This window comes from Sardina pilchardus, chromosome 1 (assembly GCF_963854185.1).
Source record: "Sardina pilchardus chromosome 1, fSarPil1.1, whole genome shotgun sequence".
NCBI lineage: Eukaryota > Metazoa > Chordata > Actinopteri > Clupeiformes > Clupeidae > Sardina > Sardina pilchardus.
Genome location: NC_084994.1, coordinates 39,740,796 through 39,758,295, shown reverse-complemented (window position 1 = coordinate 39,758,295; position 17,500 = coordinate 39,740,796). Strand labels below are relative to the sequence as shown.

General features: G+C 47.2%; 1 protein-coding gene across 1 annotated transcript in view; it reads right to left on the bottom strand.

Annotated features, from left to right (window-relative positions):
• rin2b (Ras and Rab interactor 2b) overlaps positions 1-17,500 on the bottom strand; it is a 30,489-nt gene that overhangs the window by 7,147 nt on the left and 5,842 nt on the right. The window contains exons 4-8 of the mRNA XM_062544238.1: positions 17,450-17,500; positions 14,904-14,976; positions 10,828-10,919; positions 6,137-7,768; positions 315-623 (exon numbers count right to left, since the gene is read on the bottom strand). The exon at positions 17,450-17,500 is cut by the window's right edge and continues 61 nt beyond it. Coding sequence (XP_062400222.1) covers positions 315-623; positions 6,137-7,768; positions 10,828-10,919; positions 14,904-14,976; positions 17,450-17,500 — 2,157 coding nt within the window. The remainder of the gene's footprint in view (positions 1-314; positions 624-6,136; positions 7,769-10,827; positions 10,920-14,903; positions 14,977-17,449) is intronic.

Here is a 17,500-nt window from a genome sequence, read left to right as displayed (position 1 = left end):
ATGTAGCGCTGCCTGGAAGATGACATTGAAGGCTTAAAACACCAAAAGGCCACACACACACACACACACACACACACACACACACACACACACACACACACACACACACACAAACACACAAACACACACAAACAAAAGCCAGCTAACACATATGCGGATACTGTATACAAACCTGCATGCAAGCACACACACACGCACATACACACACACAGACACACGCACATACACACACACACACACACACACACACACACACACACACACACACACACACACACACACACACACACACACACACACACACACACACGCACCTGAGTTGTCCTGCATGACGCCGTAGATGAGCTTGCAGACGTGCAGCAGCAGCAGCACCTTCTTCTCGGGCGAGTACATCTTGCGCATGGCGCGGAGCTTGTGGCGTATCTTGTCCAGGGCGGCGGCGTCGGGCGGCACGGCCCCCTCCACGCCCAGCTCCTCGGGCCGCCGCGCCCGGGCCAGCGCCAGGTTCTCCCGCAGCCGCCGCCAGCCGCCGCTCCGCACCTCGAAGTCCTGCAGCGCCGCCTCCACCGTGGCCTTCAGCGGCTTCAGCACGCACTTGTGCATCGCCCTCTCCAGCACCGGGTCTACAGGGGGAGAGAGAGAGAGGGGGGGGGAGGGGGAGAGGGGGAGAGAGAGAGATAGAAAGAGAGAGAGAGATAGAGAGGGAGAAAGAGAGAGAGAGAGAGAGAGAGAGAGAGAGGGAGAGAGAAAGAAAAAAGGGGGGGAGAAAGAGAGAAAGGGGGGACGGAGAGAGAAAGAGAGAGGGGGGAGGTAGAGGGTTATTGTCTGTATTCAAATTCAAATCGTATTATTCACATTCACATATAATTCAATAGTGCTGACTATACTGTATCCAAACAGTCGCGCCAAAACAACTTGAATAGTATTGAATTGAGAGAGGAAGACAGTGATAGGAGAGGAAGAAAGAGGGGGGTGAAGAATATGGGCAAGTAAAGGTATATCAAACAGGCAGCCGTATACAGGGCGCTACAGTAGCTCTCCGCATTTCAACGCCTTCATCGACATACTAGCGAGAGATTCTAGCACCAGTTGCTTTTAGCCTCCTCGTCTGAGGTGCTACAAGTTCCCACGTTCAAGTCGAGGGACGAACTGCACAGTCACCACAATGCGGGGTACACACACACACACACACACACACACACACACACACACACACACACACACACACACAGAAGCCAATGTACAGAGACAAAACACAAGAGAAGTACATCATGGGAGAGGGAGAGAGAGAGAGAGAGAGAGAGAGAGAGAGAGAGAGAGAGAGAGAGAGAGAGAGAGAGAGAGAGAGAGAGAGAGAGGGGGGGGGGAGAGAGAGAGAGAGAGATGAGAGGCTTTATTCACTTGCTGGTCTGTGAGGGTAAAGAACATGTACACAGGGCACGGACAGACAATGTGCAGAGACAAAACAAAAGAAGTACACATGAATGGAGAGAGAGAAAGTTGGTAAAAGACTTTTTCATTCCACAAAGACTGGTCTGTAGGGATACCCACAGACACAACTGAGCAGTGTGTAGGGGCCGAAAAGAGGAGAGAGAGAGAGAGAGAGAGGAAAACAGACATAAAGTCAGTCAGAATTTGAAAAATGAAATGAAACAGAGTGTGTTCCCTGTGATTCATGACCGGACCTGAATTAACTATGAAGACACAAACATTGGTCTCCACTGCAAAATAAAACAGAAGCACTGACGAAAATGAGATCACTCAAGATGTAGACACAGAACTTCCCCTCTTTTCTCTCTCTTATTGGAATCGTATTCCAACAGAGAGCCTCAGCACCGTCATATACAGTAAACCAACTCACACCCCTTCATGCTTTCGCAGCATCCACTGCAGGTTTCGGTTTCATTTCTAGCCAAGAGATTCAGTGTAACATGAAACTCCCTGTCCATTTGATCAGGAAATCCTTTGGAGAACAATACATAACATTCCAAGTTACCTGAGGGCAAGGAACAAGGAACATAACAATTCTTTTCCCAGAAAATGACATGGAAAACGTATATATTTTTTTGTGGAAGACGCTGTCTATATTTAACCCTCTAACTGTATTTAGTTTGTGTCACTTAACCCTCATGCTGTCCTTTTGGTCAATTTGACCCCAAGCAATGTTTAACATCAAAAATATATGATTCACTTTTAAAACTGGGTAAAAATATGAATTATAATCATTTTTTGCTGGGGTCAAATTGACGGCCAGGATAACGAATGTCGGTAAGATTTGAGGACAACATAAGGGTTAAGATAGATACTAAAAAGCCCTACAGTATAACACCTGTTTGCAATATACAATATACAAGCACATGGAGAATGCTCTGTGTCTCTCTCTCTCTCTCTCTCTCTCTCTCTCTCTCTCTCTCTCTCTCTCTCTCTTAGTATAACAAACTTCTAGCTGTGATCCAATTTGGTACAATCTCTGGTGATATGTTTTCATAAGTGAGTGCTTGTATGCTAATAGAGTCTCACTGGATACGTTTTCATAAGTGAGTGTTTGTATACTAGAGTTTCACTGGATATGTTTTCATGAGGGAGTGTGTTTGTAAACTAATATACTGTAGTTTCACTGGGTATGTTTTCATAAGTGAGTGCTTGTATACTAACAGAGTTTCACTGGATACGTTTAGTGGGATATGGTGCTGGAAGGACTTCCTGGTGCCAAAGAATGTGGCCCGCGTCCATCACCCACACGTTCCAGCAGCCAATCAACGCTCCGTCGACTCCTAGAGAGCCCATTGTCCCGGCTTTCTCCAAGAAACATTCACACGCCGCTTACTGTCGCCTGTCTGCTTCCTCACAGAGACAGATGTAATCGGCCGCCCAATCAAGCCGTCCGTCTCCCTCCCTGAGACTTGCTGCACACGGATACTGCCTGGAGTGCAGCCTACCAAGTATGATACTGGCACGTACTGTACCACACCACTGATCAAGTTCTAGCTGTGTGTGGTCCTCAAGTCACTGAGTGAATGATGTTCTAGAGCAGAGGTGCCCAGATTCTTTCCTTTCGAGGGCCAATCCTGCCCGGGCCCCAAATTGGGAACCACGGGTTCTAGGGTCAGCTTCAACCCACTGATCAAGTTCTTGCTGTGTGTGGTGCTCAAGTCACTGAGTGAATGATGTTCTAGTGAATAATGTTCTAGAGCAGAGGTGCCCAGATTCTTTCCTTTAAAGGGCCAATCCTGCCGGGCCCCCAAATTGGGAACCACGGTTCTAGAGTCAGCTTCAAATCATGACATGATTTTCGACGCGCTTTACAGTGAAGGGAGAACCTCACTAACCACTGTCAATAGAGACTTACTGCACACAGACTGCCTGAATTGCAACCTACAGTAGTGTATGATGTTGACACGTACCACATCACTGATCAAGTTATTGCCTTGTTGCTCAAGTCACTGAGTGAGTGATGTTCTCAAGTCAGCTTCAAATCGTTCACAAGGCTCAAACATCCATGCACACAACACACTCCGACTCGCATGTTCTTTTCCTGGAATCCTCATTGACGACTTTTGTCGCGTTGCACAATGTTTGTCATTCAGTCCAGTCTCTCAGTTACCCAGAATTCTCCACTTCCCCAAACATGATACAAACAGACACCGCATCACAGCCATCTGAGACAAAACAACATGCACACACAACTATGATTCAATTATGGCAAAACGATATGCATTCAGAGGAATATTACTGACCAATGTCTAATGTCCATCATATGTCTATTTACAGATCAAACACCGGAGGGTCGTGAATACTGAATCAACAAACACCGCTCCGAGACTATAGTATCACTTCCCTTCACTAAAATAACTCAGAGAAGAGCATTGCAATTGTGTGTTTTACAATGGAAACAGAACGGAGTCCATTGACTGGCAATATGTCTGAGAACACTCAGTATTATACTATGCAAATAGAGCTTCAAAACAAACACGGATGCTGTCCTCTCTCTCTCTCTCTCTCTCTCTCTCTCTCTCTCTCTCTCTCTCTCTCTCTCTCTCTCTCTTTCTCTCTCTCTCTGACAGTCCACTCAACCCCCCCCCCCCCCACACACACACACACACACACACTCCGCGCATGTACACACTTCCTGGACTACAAGCTTACAGGAAAGTCGTTTGCTTATGTCTGTCACGGACTCCTCACCAAAACATTGTCTTTAGTCAAACACACAGCCTTTATGTACACTGGGTTGATAATCAAAATATTTTCATTCAGGAATGTTTTGTTTCACATCACTAAATAAAGATAAGAGCCCTCATGAAACACACATCCTTAATGTGAATTACTAATCAAAAACAAAAACAAAAATCAAATGTAAAAAAAAAAAGTTAAACAAAAATCTAATGTAAAAGTTAAACAAGAGTTAACAAAAAAAAACAATGATCACTTATCATGACCTAAGTAACATACTTATTGTCAAATAGTATCTCTAATCTTTTATTTATTTTTTATCTCTGTGCTCTTTGCCTAATCCATCTGGCTTTTTTCCAGTGCTTTCACAGAACAAAATTCCCATTTTTGGAAGGTACTGTAACCTTTACACACAACCATGAGCGTTCCGACCACTCGGTCATCTTCAGAGGAGCAGCGTGTGCTCAAACAGCCGCACATTCTCTAACGTGCCCGAGGACTCCAGCGCTCCCGAAAAACAAGTCAAGTTCACAGCAGTCTGGCAACGACATCAGTCCAAAATACCTCCGTCCAAAATACCCCAGTCCCGAGAACACAATGCTTCTAATGATCCCTTCACGGCTGCTTATGGAGCCGTTGCTAACTCCTCTGCACACTAAAATACTTGTAAATGAACACTTACATGCTAACACTTATGCATACTAATACTTATACTTGGATTTATACAGTATATACTGTATTTTCACATTTCTGTTGATGTTGGCCTACCTCACTTCAACCAAAGTATGCTTATTATATTACACTTAGAGGCCCAAAGTAGGCCAGACAGGTGATAAATAGAGCGTAGACATCATTTCATCGAGTTTAGTTTTACAGTACACTGCTCTTCCACTGAGGTCATTCTTTCAGCGCTGTACAGTAGCTCAGCACCCTGTGTGAGAAGGGATCCCTTTCATTTCAGCCAGCCGTCTCTCTCCGAACAAGGCCTGGCTTGTGGTTGTGCACAAAGAACAAAACGTGGCCTGACGTGGCCTAACGTGGCCCGTGCACATTAATAAACATTGCACATAACCTTCTCCGGGGCGTCTAAACGAGAACTGTTATGGGGGGAGGCCAGAAGCGTCCACTCAGCTTGCACATACCACACATAAACACACACGCACACACTCCCTCCGTCTCTCTCACTCTCTCTCTCACACACACAAATACATACAAACACACACACACACACAGACATACACACACGTCTCATCTGATCATGCATTTGTTACAGAGCATTATTTTGAGGGGTTTTTGTTGTTGTTGTGACGCACCCAGCCGCACCACTGACTCCATATAAAGACGTCATGTCTCATTACGGCCCCGTGGCTTTGCAGTCCTTCAATTCCTATGAGCTTACTCCGCTGGCATCCACCTGATCAGAGCTTCATACGGCGCATAGAGCTCTCCAGCCAAAAATAACAGAGCACAGTTAGTCACTGTGGCCGCAGGGACTTGCCCTCAACTATGCCTGACTAAACCTCAGAGGCTCTCTCTCTCTCGGGGTCATGAGCACATAGACTGTAGCACACAGTATATCACCATGGGATGGTTTTATCACACGGTATTTACTCCAGAAGTTTACTTACCATATTACAGAAGTTACAAACAATTCCCAGAGGGTTTGAGAACATAAGCTGAAACGTACAGTAGTGTCTTTTTTTACCATTCATGTTCTCACAGTGTAGCATTCTGCTGATATGCCAACACTTGCTAAGCGCTAATTCAGTCCAAACTGAAAACTCAATAGGGGTAGCAATACATGAAAAGACATATTGAAGTGATATAATTGAAGTGTTATAATGAAGTGATATAAATAAGAAAAGATTGTAAAATATGGTCAGATATAAGATTAGGTCCCTGAAATAATAATAATAATAATAATAAAGGTTTTGGGTAACGTTTTGAAGGTGGAGACTCTTACCTATTTGGTCCTCTGGGATGAAGGACTCGATGGGCGGCTGCAGCTCGGAGCTGTGCACCAGGTAGGCCTTCATCTGCGTGATGAAGTGGCGGAGCGTCTGCAGCAGGTCCAGGGCGGAGGTGTGCAGCCCGCCCGCCGCCCCACCGCCGTTCTCCAGCATGAAGCTGACGTAGTCCTGCACCAGGCAGCCGAAGTAGGAGCCCTTGTCGCGGGCGAGCTCGGCCACGCGCCGCACGGCCCGGCGCTCGGGAGTGGTGCCCAGCGCCCCCAGCAGGCCGCTCACCTTGCGGAGCTGGCCCTTGAGGGCGCGCGGGAGGATGAGCAGGGCGGCCGGGGGGCCCGGGGGGGAGCGGGCGGCACCGCGGGCACGACCGCTGCAGCCGGGCAGCGCCAGGCGTCTTCGGTAGCGGTACGGCGCCTGGAGACGCAGCTGCAGGTCCTGCTCCAGCCCCGCGCCGTAGTTGTCGTCGTCGTCGTCGTACTCTTCGTCGTCGTCGTCCTCGTCTTCCTCGTCTTCCTCGTCTTCCTCGTCATCCTCGTCGTCCTCGCTGCTGTGCTCCGCCACGTGGGCGACCCCTCGGCCCCGGAGCACAGGCGAACGCTGGAGGCCGCCGCGGTGACGGTTGCCGGGGGAGAGGCCCCCCCCGCCCTGGGAGCCGGCGGACGAGGCCGAGGACGAGGAGGTGGTGGAGAAGCTCAGGCAGCTGAGGCGCTGCTCTCTGCCCGCGTGGCACGGCGCCGGCAGCTGCTGAGCGGGCATCCGGCGGGGGCTGGAGCTCGGACTCGGACTGCTAGAGCGACCGTGTCCTTGACCGCCATCCCCTCCTCCTCCTGCGGAGGGCGGCGGCGAGAGCGACAGCACGGGCCCCCTGTGGTGGGGCAGCTTGGTCTGCGCCAACGCCTTGGCGATGGTCTCGTCGTCCAGGGCGATGTGGCAGTGGTGCGCGTCGGCGTCGGGCAGCTTCTTCTTGGGCTGCAGCCGGGGCACGGGGACGGGCAGGCCGGGCTTCTTCTTGGGGGCGCCGCCGCCGCCACTCTTGCTCTGGCTGTGGCCGGTGCCCATGTGCCAGGCGGGCGGAGGCCTCTCGGGGGACTGCTGGCGCCCCGCGGGCGCGGAGGTGGAGGTGGCGGAGGTGGAGGTGGCGATGCTAGGGAAAAGGCTGGCGGTCTGGAGCATAGTCCTTTGCACGGGGACGGGCGCCGTAGAGGCTCGGGGTCTCGGGGCCCACGACCGCGGAGGGGGTGGTCTCGGAGGCGGGGGCACCCGAGGCTTCCCGCTAGAGTTCGGTCCGCCCGGACTCGAGGGGCACTCGGAGGTCCAAGCGTCCGGCTGGAGAGGCCGGTGGGTCTGCAGGAAGAGAGGGTTGATGAAGCACAGCGCGACGCTGTTGGACTGGCTCCTGTCCAGGGGCTGGTGGTGCTGGTGGTGGTGCTGGTGGTGGGGAGGGGACCCAGCCAGAGGAGACTCTTGGCGGGCCGGCGAAGAGCGAGAGCTCCCTTCCTCCGCTGGAGCTACGCAGCGCTGAGGGCTGAGCCTTCGGCCCTGAGAGAGGCGACGGGGCGGGGAGGAGGAGGAGGAGGAGGAGGAGGAAGAGGTTCGTCTGTTGCTGTTTGGACCAGAGTCCCAAAAGCCTTTTGGAAAGAGAGAGTGAAAGAGAGAGAGAAAGAAAGTAAAGAGAACAGAGAGAAAGAAATAAACAAATGTTCAGAACAACACAAAAATGACACAAAACAATCAACACCCTCTACAGCGCAAAGTCCCAAAATCTGAGAGAACTGCCCCTGACAATACGAACCATGAAGTAGTTAATCCATAGATGCTAAAGTTTGCACGAGAGGAAATCAGAGCCAGAAGACAGGCTAGCACAGGATAGCTTATTCTCTCTCCATTGCTTTTTTGTGTTTTTCTTCCTTCTCAATGTCTCCAGCAACTTAGCAACTTGTCCTCCAGAAACTCCTCCTTTTTGTCTGATATATTGTCTTCTTCTTCTTCTTCTTCTTCTTCTTCTTCTTCTTCGTCTCCTTCTTCACCCTCTTTGTTTCTGGTTGGCGGACGTCTTGCGCTGATACACTGATCTACAGTGGCAGAGCATTCACGGCAGAGCTGCAGCTGGTTCCAGCGCTGATTCACAAATGCCGAAACACACACGCACACACACACACACACACACCCAGCCTCCACAGGCACTGACTCACTCATGCAAATAGCCAGGGTGGGCGGACTTTGGAGCTGAGGCGACCCCCTTTTCCCCCGCCCTTTTTTTTCCCCTCTGCTCCCTCTCTCTCTCTCTCTCTCTCTCTCTCTCTCTCTCTCTCTCTCTCTCTCTCTCGTTTTCTCTCCTCCCCCCTCCGTTCATCAGCTTGCCCTCGCTCTCTTCCTTCCCTTTAGCCGGGTTTCTGTTTTGACGCGCTGCAGGATTTGTGCTTCCTGCGCCTTGACCCCTCTTAGCTCTGTGGATCCTGGTGTCTATAAGTGTTTGTGTGTTTTTCAGTCTGATAAACGTCCAGGATACATGTCTTATTACTCTATTTAGGAGTCACATCCAGCATACATGTCTTATTACTCTATTTAGGAGTCACATCCAGCATACATGTCTTATTACTCTATTTAGGAGTCACGTCCAGCATACATGTCTTATTACTCTATTTAGGGGTCACGTCCAGCATACATGTCTTATTACTCTATTTAGGGGTCACGTCCAGCATACTGTACAATACATGTCTTATTTCTATAGTCATGTCCGGCATACATACAGTACTAACACAGCAATGCAATCTCAGTGCAACAGTAAATGACTCATACAACACCCATTAAGCTAGCCGGTCGATTCTTTACAGTTTAATGTATACAGTTTGAATTAGATAGATAGATAGATAGATAGATAGATACTTTATTGATCCCCAAGGGGAAATTCAAGAATTATCTGCCAATACACTCTCAAAAAGGATGTGTTGGAAATAACACATTGATGAGTTTAGTTAAAGACAACACCGTTTGTGTTGTTTCCAACACAATCTTTTTGAAAGGGTAACAATATCACACCAGAGCGTACTGACCCTAACATATGGTCTTACCCTCAATGAAAAATGCGTAGATATCCATTTGATTGCAATCTCTGTATCACAGATAGGAAGACTACTATGTGTGCTTCCACAGTCATTGGTGCACTCTGAATGGCTTATACTATAGCTTTCAAAAGGGATCCTATTTCACAGGACTGCCTGGCTGACTGTCTATTGCGCTTGTATGAAGCGAATGACCACAAACATGAATGAGGTAAGCCTAAATACACAGGCTGGGAGTACATAGCAACGCACCTGAGCAAGTTCAACAGACTAGCTCTGCCTGTTGAACTTGTTCAGGTGCATTGCCATTCATACCATTCCGCTATCAGCCAACCAGGAATACAGATATTTTTGCAGGAGCAACAGCACTCTTATTTAGACTCTAACTTGTCCTTTAACCACCACCGTTTACTCATATATGGTATTTTCCCACATCAGTCCGTTTTTGCACACCTTTAAATAACACCAAAGCAAATGGAAAAGGGATCTTCCTCGGATGAATGAATCACATCTTTAAACACATCCTAAACACTGACACACATGCAAAGAGACACACGCAAACACATACACATACACACACACACACACACACAGAGATCTCTCAGTCTCTCCACACCGTATGCCCGGTCTACGGAAACTCTTGGCACAGAGAGAGAGAGAGAGAGAGAGAGAGAGAGAGAGAGAGAGAGAGAGAGAGAGAGAGATATCGCAGGGCGTCTGCTCTGGGGAAGCCCGCGCCTGGTGTTTTCCAGGAGGAAAGGCGTTGCTTCAGGAGGCCTCCCAGTACCCAACACCCCCCTCTCTCTCTCTCTCTCCCCATTCCTCCCCTACATGCCATAGTCCTGTGGTTACTCACAGGGAGCTCAGCAGGACTGAGAATGAAGCTGAATTCAACACCGTACCGTATTCAACACTGTGCCGCATTCAACACTGTGCCAAATTCAACACTGTGTTGCATTTAACACTGTGTGGTATTCAACACTGTAGTATTCAACACTGTAGTATTCAACACTGTGCAGTATTCAACACTGTGTGGTATTCAACACTGTAGTATTCAACACTGTAGTATTCAACACTGTGCAGGATTCAACATTGTGTAGTATTTAATGTGCTGTCCTTGAGCTGAATAACATTGCATAGCTGCAGTAAGAGTTTTTTTGAAACATCCACTGTACTCTCCACTGCAGACTTTCCCACTGGGCCCCACCCGCATCACTGAAGCAACATGTGGGTTTTATTGTTGAAAACACCTGTGTTTACACTTTCATTGACCTTGACATACCAGAAAATGTAAAACAAGTGTAGAAAACTCTTGTTTTTATATGCCAAAAAGCTTATTTTTCCCATTCCTCTCTCTTTTTCTCTGTCTATCTGCCTGTCTGTCTTTAGCTTTCTCTCTCTCTCTTTTTCTATCTTGTATAATCTCTCTATTTCTCTATCGTTCTCTCTCTTTTTGACCTCCAAGTAATTTGAGTGGAACTGTAATTGGGTTATTGCTGTTTTAGTTGATTGATCTGTACTCAACCCAACTCAATTCATATCTCTCTATCCGCCCACACGTCTGTGTTTCTCTAATCTCTGAGGATAATGAGAAAGAGACTTTGGCCTGCGGCGCCCCACCGTACCTGCCCCTAACTGGGCCGCCTCCTCCAGCTCCGCCTGGCTCTTCGCCATGGCCACCGCTTCCGGAAGCTTCAGGGTAAAGGGCAACACATCCCTGCACAGGAAACACGGGGGAACACAATGTGGGTCAAGAGACAGAATGGGCAACGGGAAGCTAACACACAGGATGACCAAAACAGCCAAAAGAGATATAGATTCCTGTTGTGCTATAAGAATGTCAGTGCATGCATACTATTTCACTCTGACCTACATAAAGGACAAGCCTGGGGAAAATAGACAGATATAGACAGATAACCTTTATTGTCATTGTACAGTGCAGTCGCCTGCGCAGGGAAATTGCTACATCTTATGAAGTGCATTTTGGGTAAAACAATGACAATAAAAAACACAGCCACAAAATAAGAATGAACTAAACACACAAGGACAGTGAACATGACATTGTAATAAATAATAATAATAAAAAAAACACAGAAGGGCAATACAGACAGTCTACTTCACATGGAACGATTACTGCACTTGTTGTAGTAGACATTGCGTGTGTGTTATTGTTTATAACCAAGAATTGCACATGCTACATCAGAGGTGCTCAGTGTCCTATTGGCCTAAAGGGAAGAAGCTGTTTTTCAGCTTCAGCTTGTTTTTCCCTGCTGACTTTATCACCCTCCACAGCCTCTCCTTATCACTAGCCACTGGGCCGCTAGCAGACCACTCTCGACGGTGCTAGAATGACGCTAGCTCTTTCTAATTCAACATACTAAAAACGTAAACAACATGCGGATAGTCAGAGGGCCGCGAGAGCCCCTGCATCCGTCGTCATTAACAGATCGCTTCCCCAATTTGTGTTGATTTACACTGCAGTGTGACGGATTTGTTGCATGTGTCCCTCAGAAAACAAAACATGGCCTCCCTCCAGCGAACACTTTTGTGAAAAGCTTCCCAGGAAATTTCACAGTCGGTGGAGGTCCAGCACTGTGATAGCACAGTCACATACTGAGCGTTGCGGAAAGCTCTGGTAACAAAGCCAAGAGAAGATGTTTATCTAACTACACTGGAGTTTGTGATGTTTTTGTAAAGCTTTTTTTTTTAACTGACAGTGGCCGGGTTTCCCAAAATCGTTAAGAAGCTCTCAAGTCCTAAGAACTTCTTAGGAGCGTTCTTAGAACATTCTTACAACGCTCCTAAGAAGTTCTTAGCACTTACTGTAAGAGCTTCTTAACAATTTTGGGAAACCCGGCCAGTGACTGTGGATGGTGAATCCAGAAGTGTTTGGATTTCTTGTTACATTTGCCTAGAAAGTGTATGTACTGTAAACTCTGGTTGCAACTCAAAGCTGACTGAGAATCAGAATCAGTTTGGATTGCAGATGTGAGATTGTGGGACAGAGTCCGGTCTCCTGCAGGCCACAGTGGGAGTGTGTGAGTGAGTGTGAGTGTGTGAGTGTGAGTGTGAGTGTGAGTGTGTGAGTGTGAGTGTGTGAGTGTGTGAGTGTGAGTGTGAGTGTGTGTGTGAGTGTGAGTGTGAGTGTGTGTGTGAGTGTGAGTGTGAGTGTGAGTGTGAGTGTGTGTGTGTGTGTGAGTGTGAGTGTGAGTGTGAGTGTGAGTGTGAGTGTGAGTGTGAGTGTGAGTGTGAGTGTGAGTGAGTGAGTGTGAGTGTGAGTGTGAGTGTGAGTGTGAGTGTGAGTGTGAGTGTGAGTGAGTGTGAGTGTGAGTGTGAGTGTGAGTGTGAGTGTGAGTGTGAGTGTGAGTGAGTGAGTGAGTGTGAGTGTGAGTGTGAGTGAGTGAGTGAGTGTGAGTGTGAGTGTGTGACTGTGTGAGTGTGTGAGTGTGTGTGCGTGTGAGTGTGAAGGAGTGAGCGTGTGTGAGTGAGTGAGTGTGAGAGTGTGAGCGAGTGAGTGAGTGAGTGAGTGTGTGAGTTTGGATTGCAGACGTGAGATTGCGGGACAGAGTCCGGTTTCCTACAGGCCACAGTCAGGAGTGAGCGTAGGCCAGCATAGTGTCCAGCCAGCCCACCGCACCTCCCTGCTCCTCCAGTGGGGGAGGCTGAGATAACTGGACTTATCCCTCTAAACACCGGCCAAACAGACAAGGGCAGTTGAGGTCAAAGCCGAGACTAAAGTAAAACACACTCTTAGGAAAAAACGTAAAACCTATGGCACTTTTTCACTGCAACAGGACTTCTTCCACAACTTCACACTGCTCTTGCGTGTCTTGTCATGTCTCTGTGTGCTGCATGTCAAAGCTACTGTATACAGTATGTTTAATACGCCGCATAGCTTTGCAAGTAGAGCACAATCCTATTGTTCCTGTGTTGAGTGCTGAGTCTTTACAGTCACAGCGCTCACCCGATCATCCGTTCACACTGCTGTAAGGAATGCAGGCGTCGGTGCTGCGCTCTGTTACCCTGATGCTAAATAAGTGCACTGAGTGCACCAGCACCGTCCTACTTAAGTGCACTTCACCCTGATCCTGTGACTGCTCCTGTGTGGTGAGTGAGTGTGTGTGTGTGTGTGTGTGTGTGTGCGTGTGTGTGAGTGAGTGTGTGGTGAATGAGTAAGCTGAGGTCAAGCCGAGACTAAAACACACACTTAAAATACACACACACAACCTAGAGGCACTTTTCACTGTAACAGGAGTTTTTCTACAATTTACTTTGCATGTCTTGTTATGTCTCTGTGCTGCATGTCAGAGCTATACACACTTCACCCTGATCCTGTGACTGCTCCTGTGTGTGCTGGTGAGGAAGCAGGAGTGGGTCTGCGGCCTGGGATCGATGTTGTTTGCTGTGTGTAGGTATGAGTGTGTGTGTGTGTGTGTGTGTGTGTGTGTGTGTGTGTGTGTGTGTGTGTGTGCGTGTCTGCGGCCTGTGCTTGCTGGCTGTGTTTTCACTCATGTGCACCCACACACAGATGGATCAGCAGAAGGGCAGCACCCAGGCCGAGCCAGCTGGACAAAACGCAGAAGTGAGACTGAACGCCACAGTCCACTGGCACGCACGCACACACACACACACACACACACACACACACACACACACACACACACACACACACACACACACACACACACACACACACACACAGACCTATGCTCATAATTGCAGAGATATACACATTGCAGACAGAGCACACATATGCTCACACGTAAAATACACACACATAAACACTCTCTCTCCCTCTCTCGAATGCATATTTAAAAACAAAATGTGTACACCGCAAACACACAATCTCTCTCCCAAGTGCATATTTAAAACAAAACACATACTGTATACACACACGCACAGACAAACACTCTTGCTCTCAAGTGCATATTTAAAAGACAAGTACACACACACACACACACACACACACACACACACACACACACAGTGGCCAGCCTACTACTAAGTTGACCCCTGCTGTGCCCAGTGGTCAGCACTAGTAAACAGAGCTAACAGTGTGTGACAAAAGGTGAGTCACAACACAGACAAGCGCAAGAGCAGGACTGCCAGAGAGAGAAAGAAATACAGTATGGAGAGAAGAAAGAAAGAAAGAAAGACACATAGAAAGAAAGAAAGAAAGAAAGAAAGAAAGAAAGAGACTGCTGACAGTCAAAGACACATAGAGTGAGAGTAAGTGTTGAACTGTCTCTCTATAACTGCACTTGCTTTTGTTTCTCTTCGCAGGATGCTTTCAGAGGTAGCCATGGTTACCGAGCTTGTTTAAGTATGAGTCAGAGAGAGAGAGAGATGTGTGTGTGTGTGTGTGTGTGTGTGTGTGTGTGTGTGTGTGTGTGTGTGTGTGCGTGCCTGCATGCCTGCGTGTGTGTGCTCATCACAATCTAACAGACACAAACAAAGTGTGTGAAGGGGACAAGTGAGTTAAGACAGCTTACAAAAGTATTTCACAATTCCACTGAATAAAGCATCAGATAGATAGAGAGCAAGTACGAGAATGTACTTAAATGTGTAAACAATGTGTAAATAAAAATGACAAATGTATAGATCAACATTTCCCAAAATGTACAGGTCCAAAAGTGTGTTTTTTGGAAACCTTGTCACGTGTTTTTCTTAAACATGCAGCATGTGTGACCCAGTGCTTTACCTGCTGATGCAGTAGAAGGCCACCAGACGGAACAGATCAGCAAAGCTGATTCCGGAACCTTCCAGAGAGAATGCTGATGGATAGGGAAGAGAGATGAGCGACAGTTACTTGTGGTTTACCCATGGAGTCTCCAAATGCCACACACACACTCGCACACACACGCAGACACACACGCACACACACACACACACACACACACACACACACACACACACACACACACACACACACACACACACACACACACACACACACACACACACACACACACACACACACAGACACACACACGCACACGCACACACTCACACAGACTCACTCACACACACACATGTGCGTGTCCTAAAGCCACTGTGGTCAGTTGGGTGACAGCAAAGGCATGGGTATGTGTGTGTTTTGAGCTGTCTCTTCTCTATGCCTGAACTGGTATGTGTGCGGTTGGCCCTTTTCTCTATTAACGCTGTCTCTGAAAGAGCAGACTGAGGTTACAGGATCATCACTGTGCAGCTTCTGACCGGAACATCTGAGAGCCCCTGTGCATGATTTACTGAACAATAACATACTTGCTTAATGGTGCGTTCATGGGTGGTTCTGACTAGTGTGTTAAATATTATTCTTTCCCTTTTCTCCTCTTGCCTTTTCTCAATATGGCCTTTTCTTATTTCCGCTTCCTTATTTTTGTTCATTATTTATCAATAAAACATTATTATTATGATTATCTCATGGGTATGACGTTAATGAAGTGACACAGTTGATTGTGTGTCATGCTGGATGAGAGTGCACGCCACATGTAAGGTAAGCCCCAGATCCAGCGTGTCACAGCTGTTTTGCATTTGCTGCTGGATCACTTTGGGAGGGAGAAAGAGAGGGAGAGAGAGAGAGAGAGAGAGAGAGAGAGAGAGAGAGAGAGAGAGAGAGAGAGAGAGAGAGAGAGAGAGAGAGAGAGAGAGAGGGAGAGAGAGAGAGAGAGGCGGCGGAGCCAAGTTCTGGAGAGCTGAGCTGACCCACATATTCTGGGGTAAGAGGAGGCCACAGCGTTTTGCAACTGACGCTGTGCATGTGTATGTGTGTGTCTGAATGAGTGTGTGTCCGTGCACATGTGTCCTGATCTGGTTTTCTCGGTGTATGTTAGTGGGAATGTGGTTGTGTGTGTATGTCTGTGTGTATATGTAGGTTTGTGTATGTAGATATGTGTGTGGGTGTGTGAAAAAGAGATAATCTAGATACATATGTTTAACTTATTTCTGAGTAGATATTTGAATTAAGACCATATATTTTTAATTATTATAAATGTACTCCATTTTGTTTTTGATGCTTGTGTGTTACCTTCAAAACAGATATTGTATCTGTTTGCACTGTATGATGGCTTTGGCAACACTACTCTTCTGTAAGTCATGCCAATAAAGCTCATTTGAATTTGAATTTGAATTTGAGAGAGTGTGTTAGAGAGAGAGAGTGTGTGTGTGTGTGTGTGTGTGTGCTAGTCTGTGGAGTGCAGCAGCAGCACAGCAGAGCCGGAGTAGAGCCTGTGAGAGTGGGCTGGTATGTGAGCGATGCCTCCCACAGCTGACAGCATTCTACTGTAGGACATGAGGCCACTTCTCCCCCCACATGACCCTCAGTGGAGAACTAGAGCAAAACCAGCAAACTCAGACAACTCTCTCTCTCTCTCTCTCTCTCTCTCTCTCTCTCTCTCAATTCATTTCTATTCAATTCAAAATTCTGTGCAGTCATGCTATGTCAAATAAGGCATTTGGATAACACACTAGCATTTACTAAGTATATGTGACTCTTCAAAGTGTCGCTTTGCGCACAACGTTATTTTGAGAAAATCCACAATAGACAAACTTCCGAGTTAAAATGTTGAATTTCACGTTTTCGCATAATTCGACAGTATACAGTCTACAGTTTCATATCGTGAACTAATTTCACGGAAAAACATACGTCTTGACTGTTAAACCCAGCGAAGATTCAATACATTTGCAGTCAATCACGTTGTCCACGCTGCTTAAAAAGGTGATTTTCTCCTCTTCTGGCATATCGTGACAGGAGAACCATGTCAATTTTGGATGCGGTTATCTTAGCGATAGTTTGTGTAATACCCTCGATATACATATCGTTGGAAAGCTTAGTTTATGGACGCTCATGTGAGCACAATAACTTAATTTAATTAATTTTACCGAAACTACTGGTTCCGCTTTACAGGGTCACATATGTGTGAACTATTTGTAAAGGCTTTGTTCGTTCCTCCTCATCAGTAAATCATTTGTTCATACAGTTATAAATGGTTTGTTCCTATGCTCATAACTTGTTTTTAATGCTTATTAATGTAAATTCTATGTCTTACCTCACATTTACAAATGAGACAATATTTGAGGCAACTTTTCAGGCTACAGCAACACTGCATGCTAGCCCAGCTCCTTCTCCACAGGCACACGCAACACTGAAATAACAGACCTCTCTTACACACACACAAACACACAAGCACACACACACACACACACACACACACACACACACACACACACACACAGAGAGATTCTTACTGTACTGGTTCTCCTTCACAGGGTAATCACAGATGGGCTGACCGCAGGAGT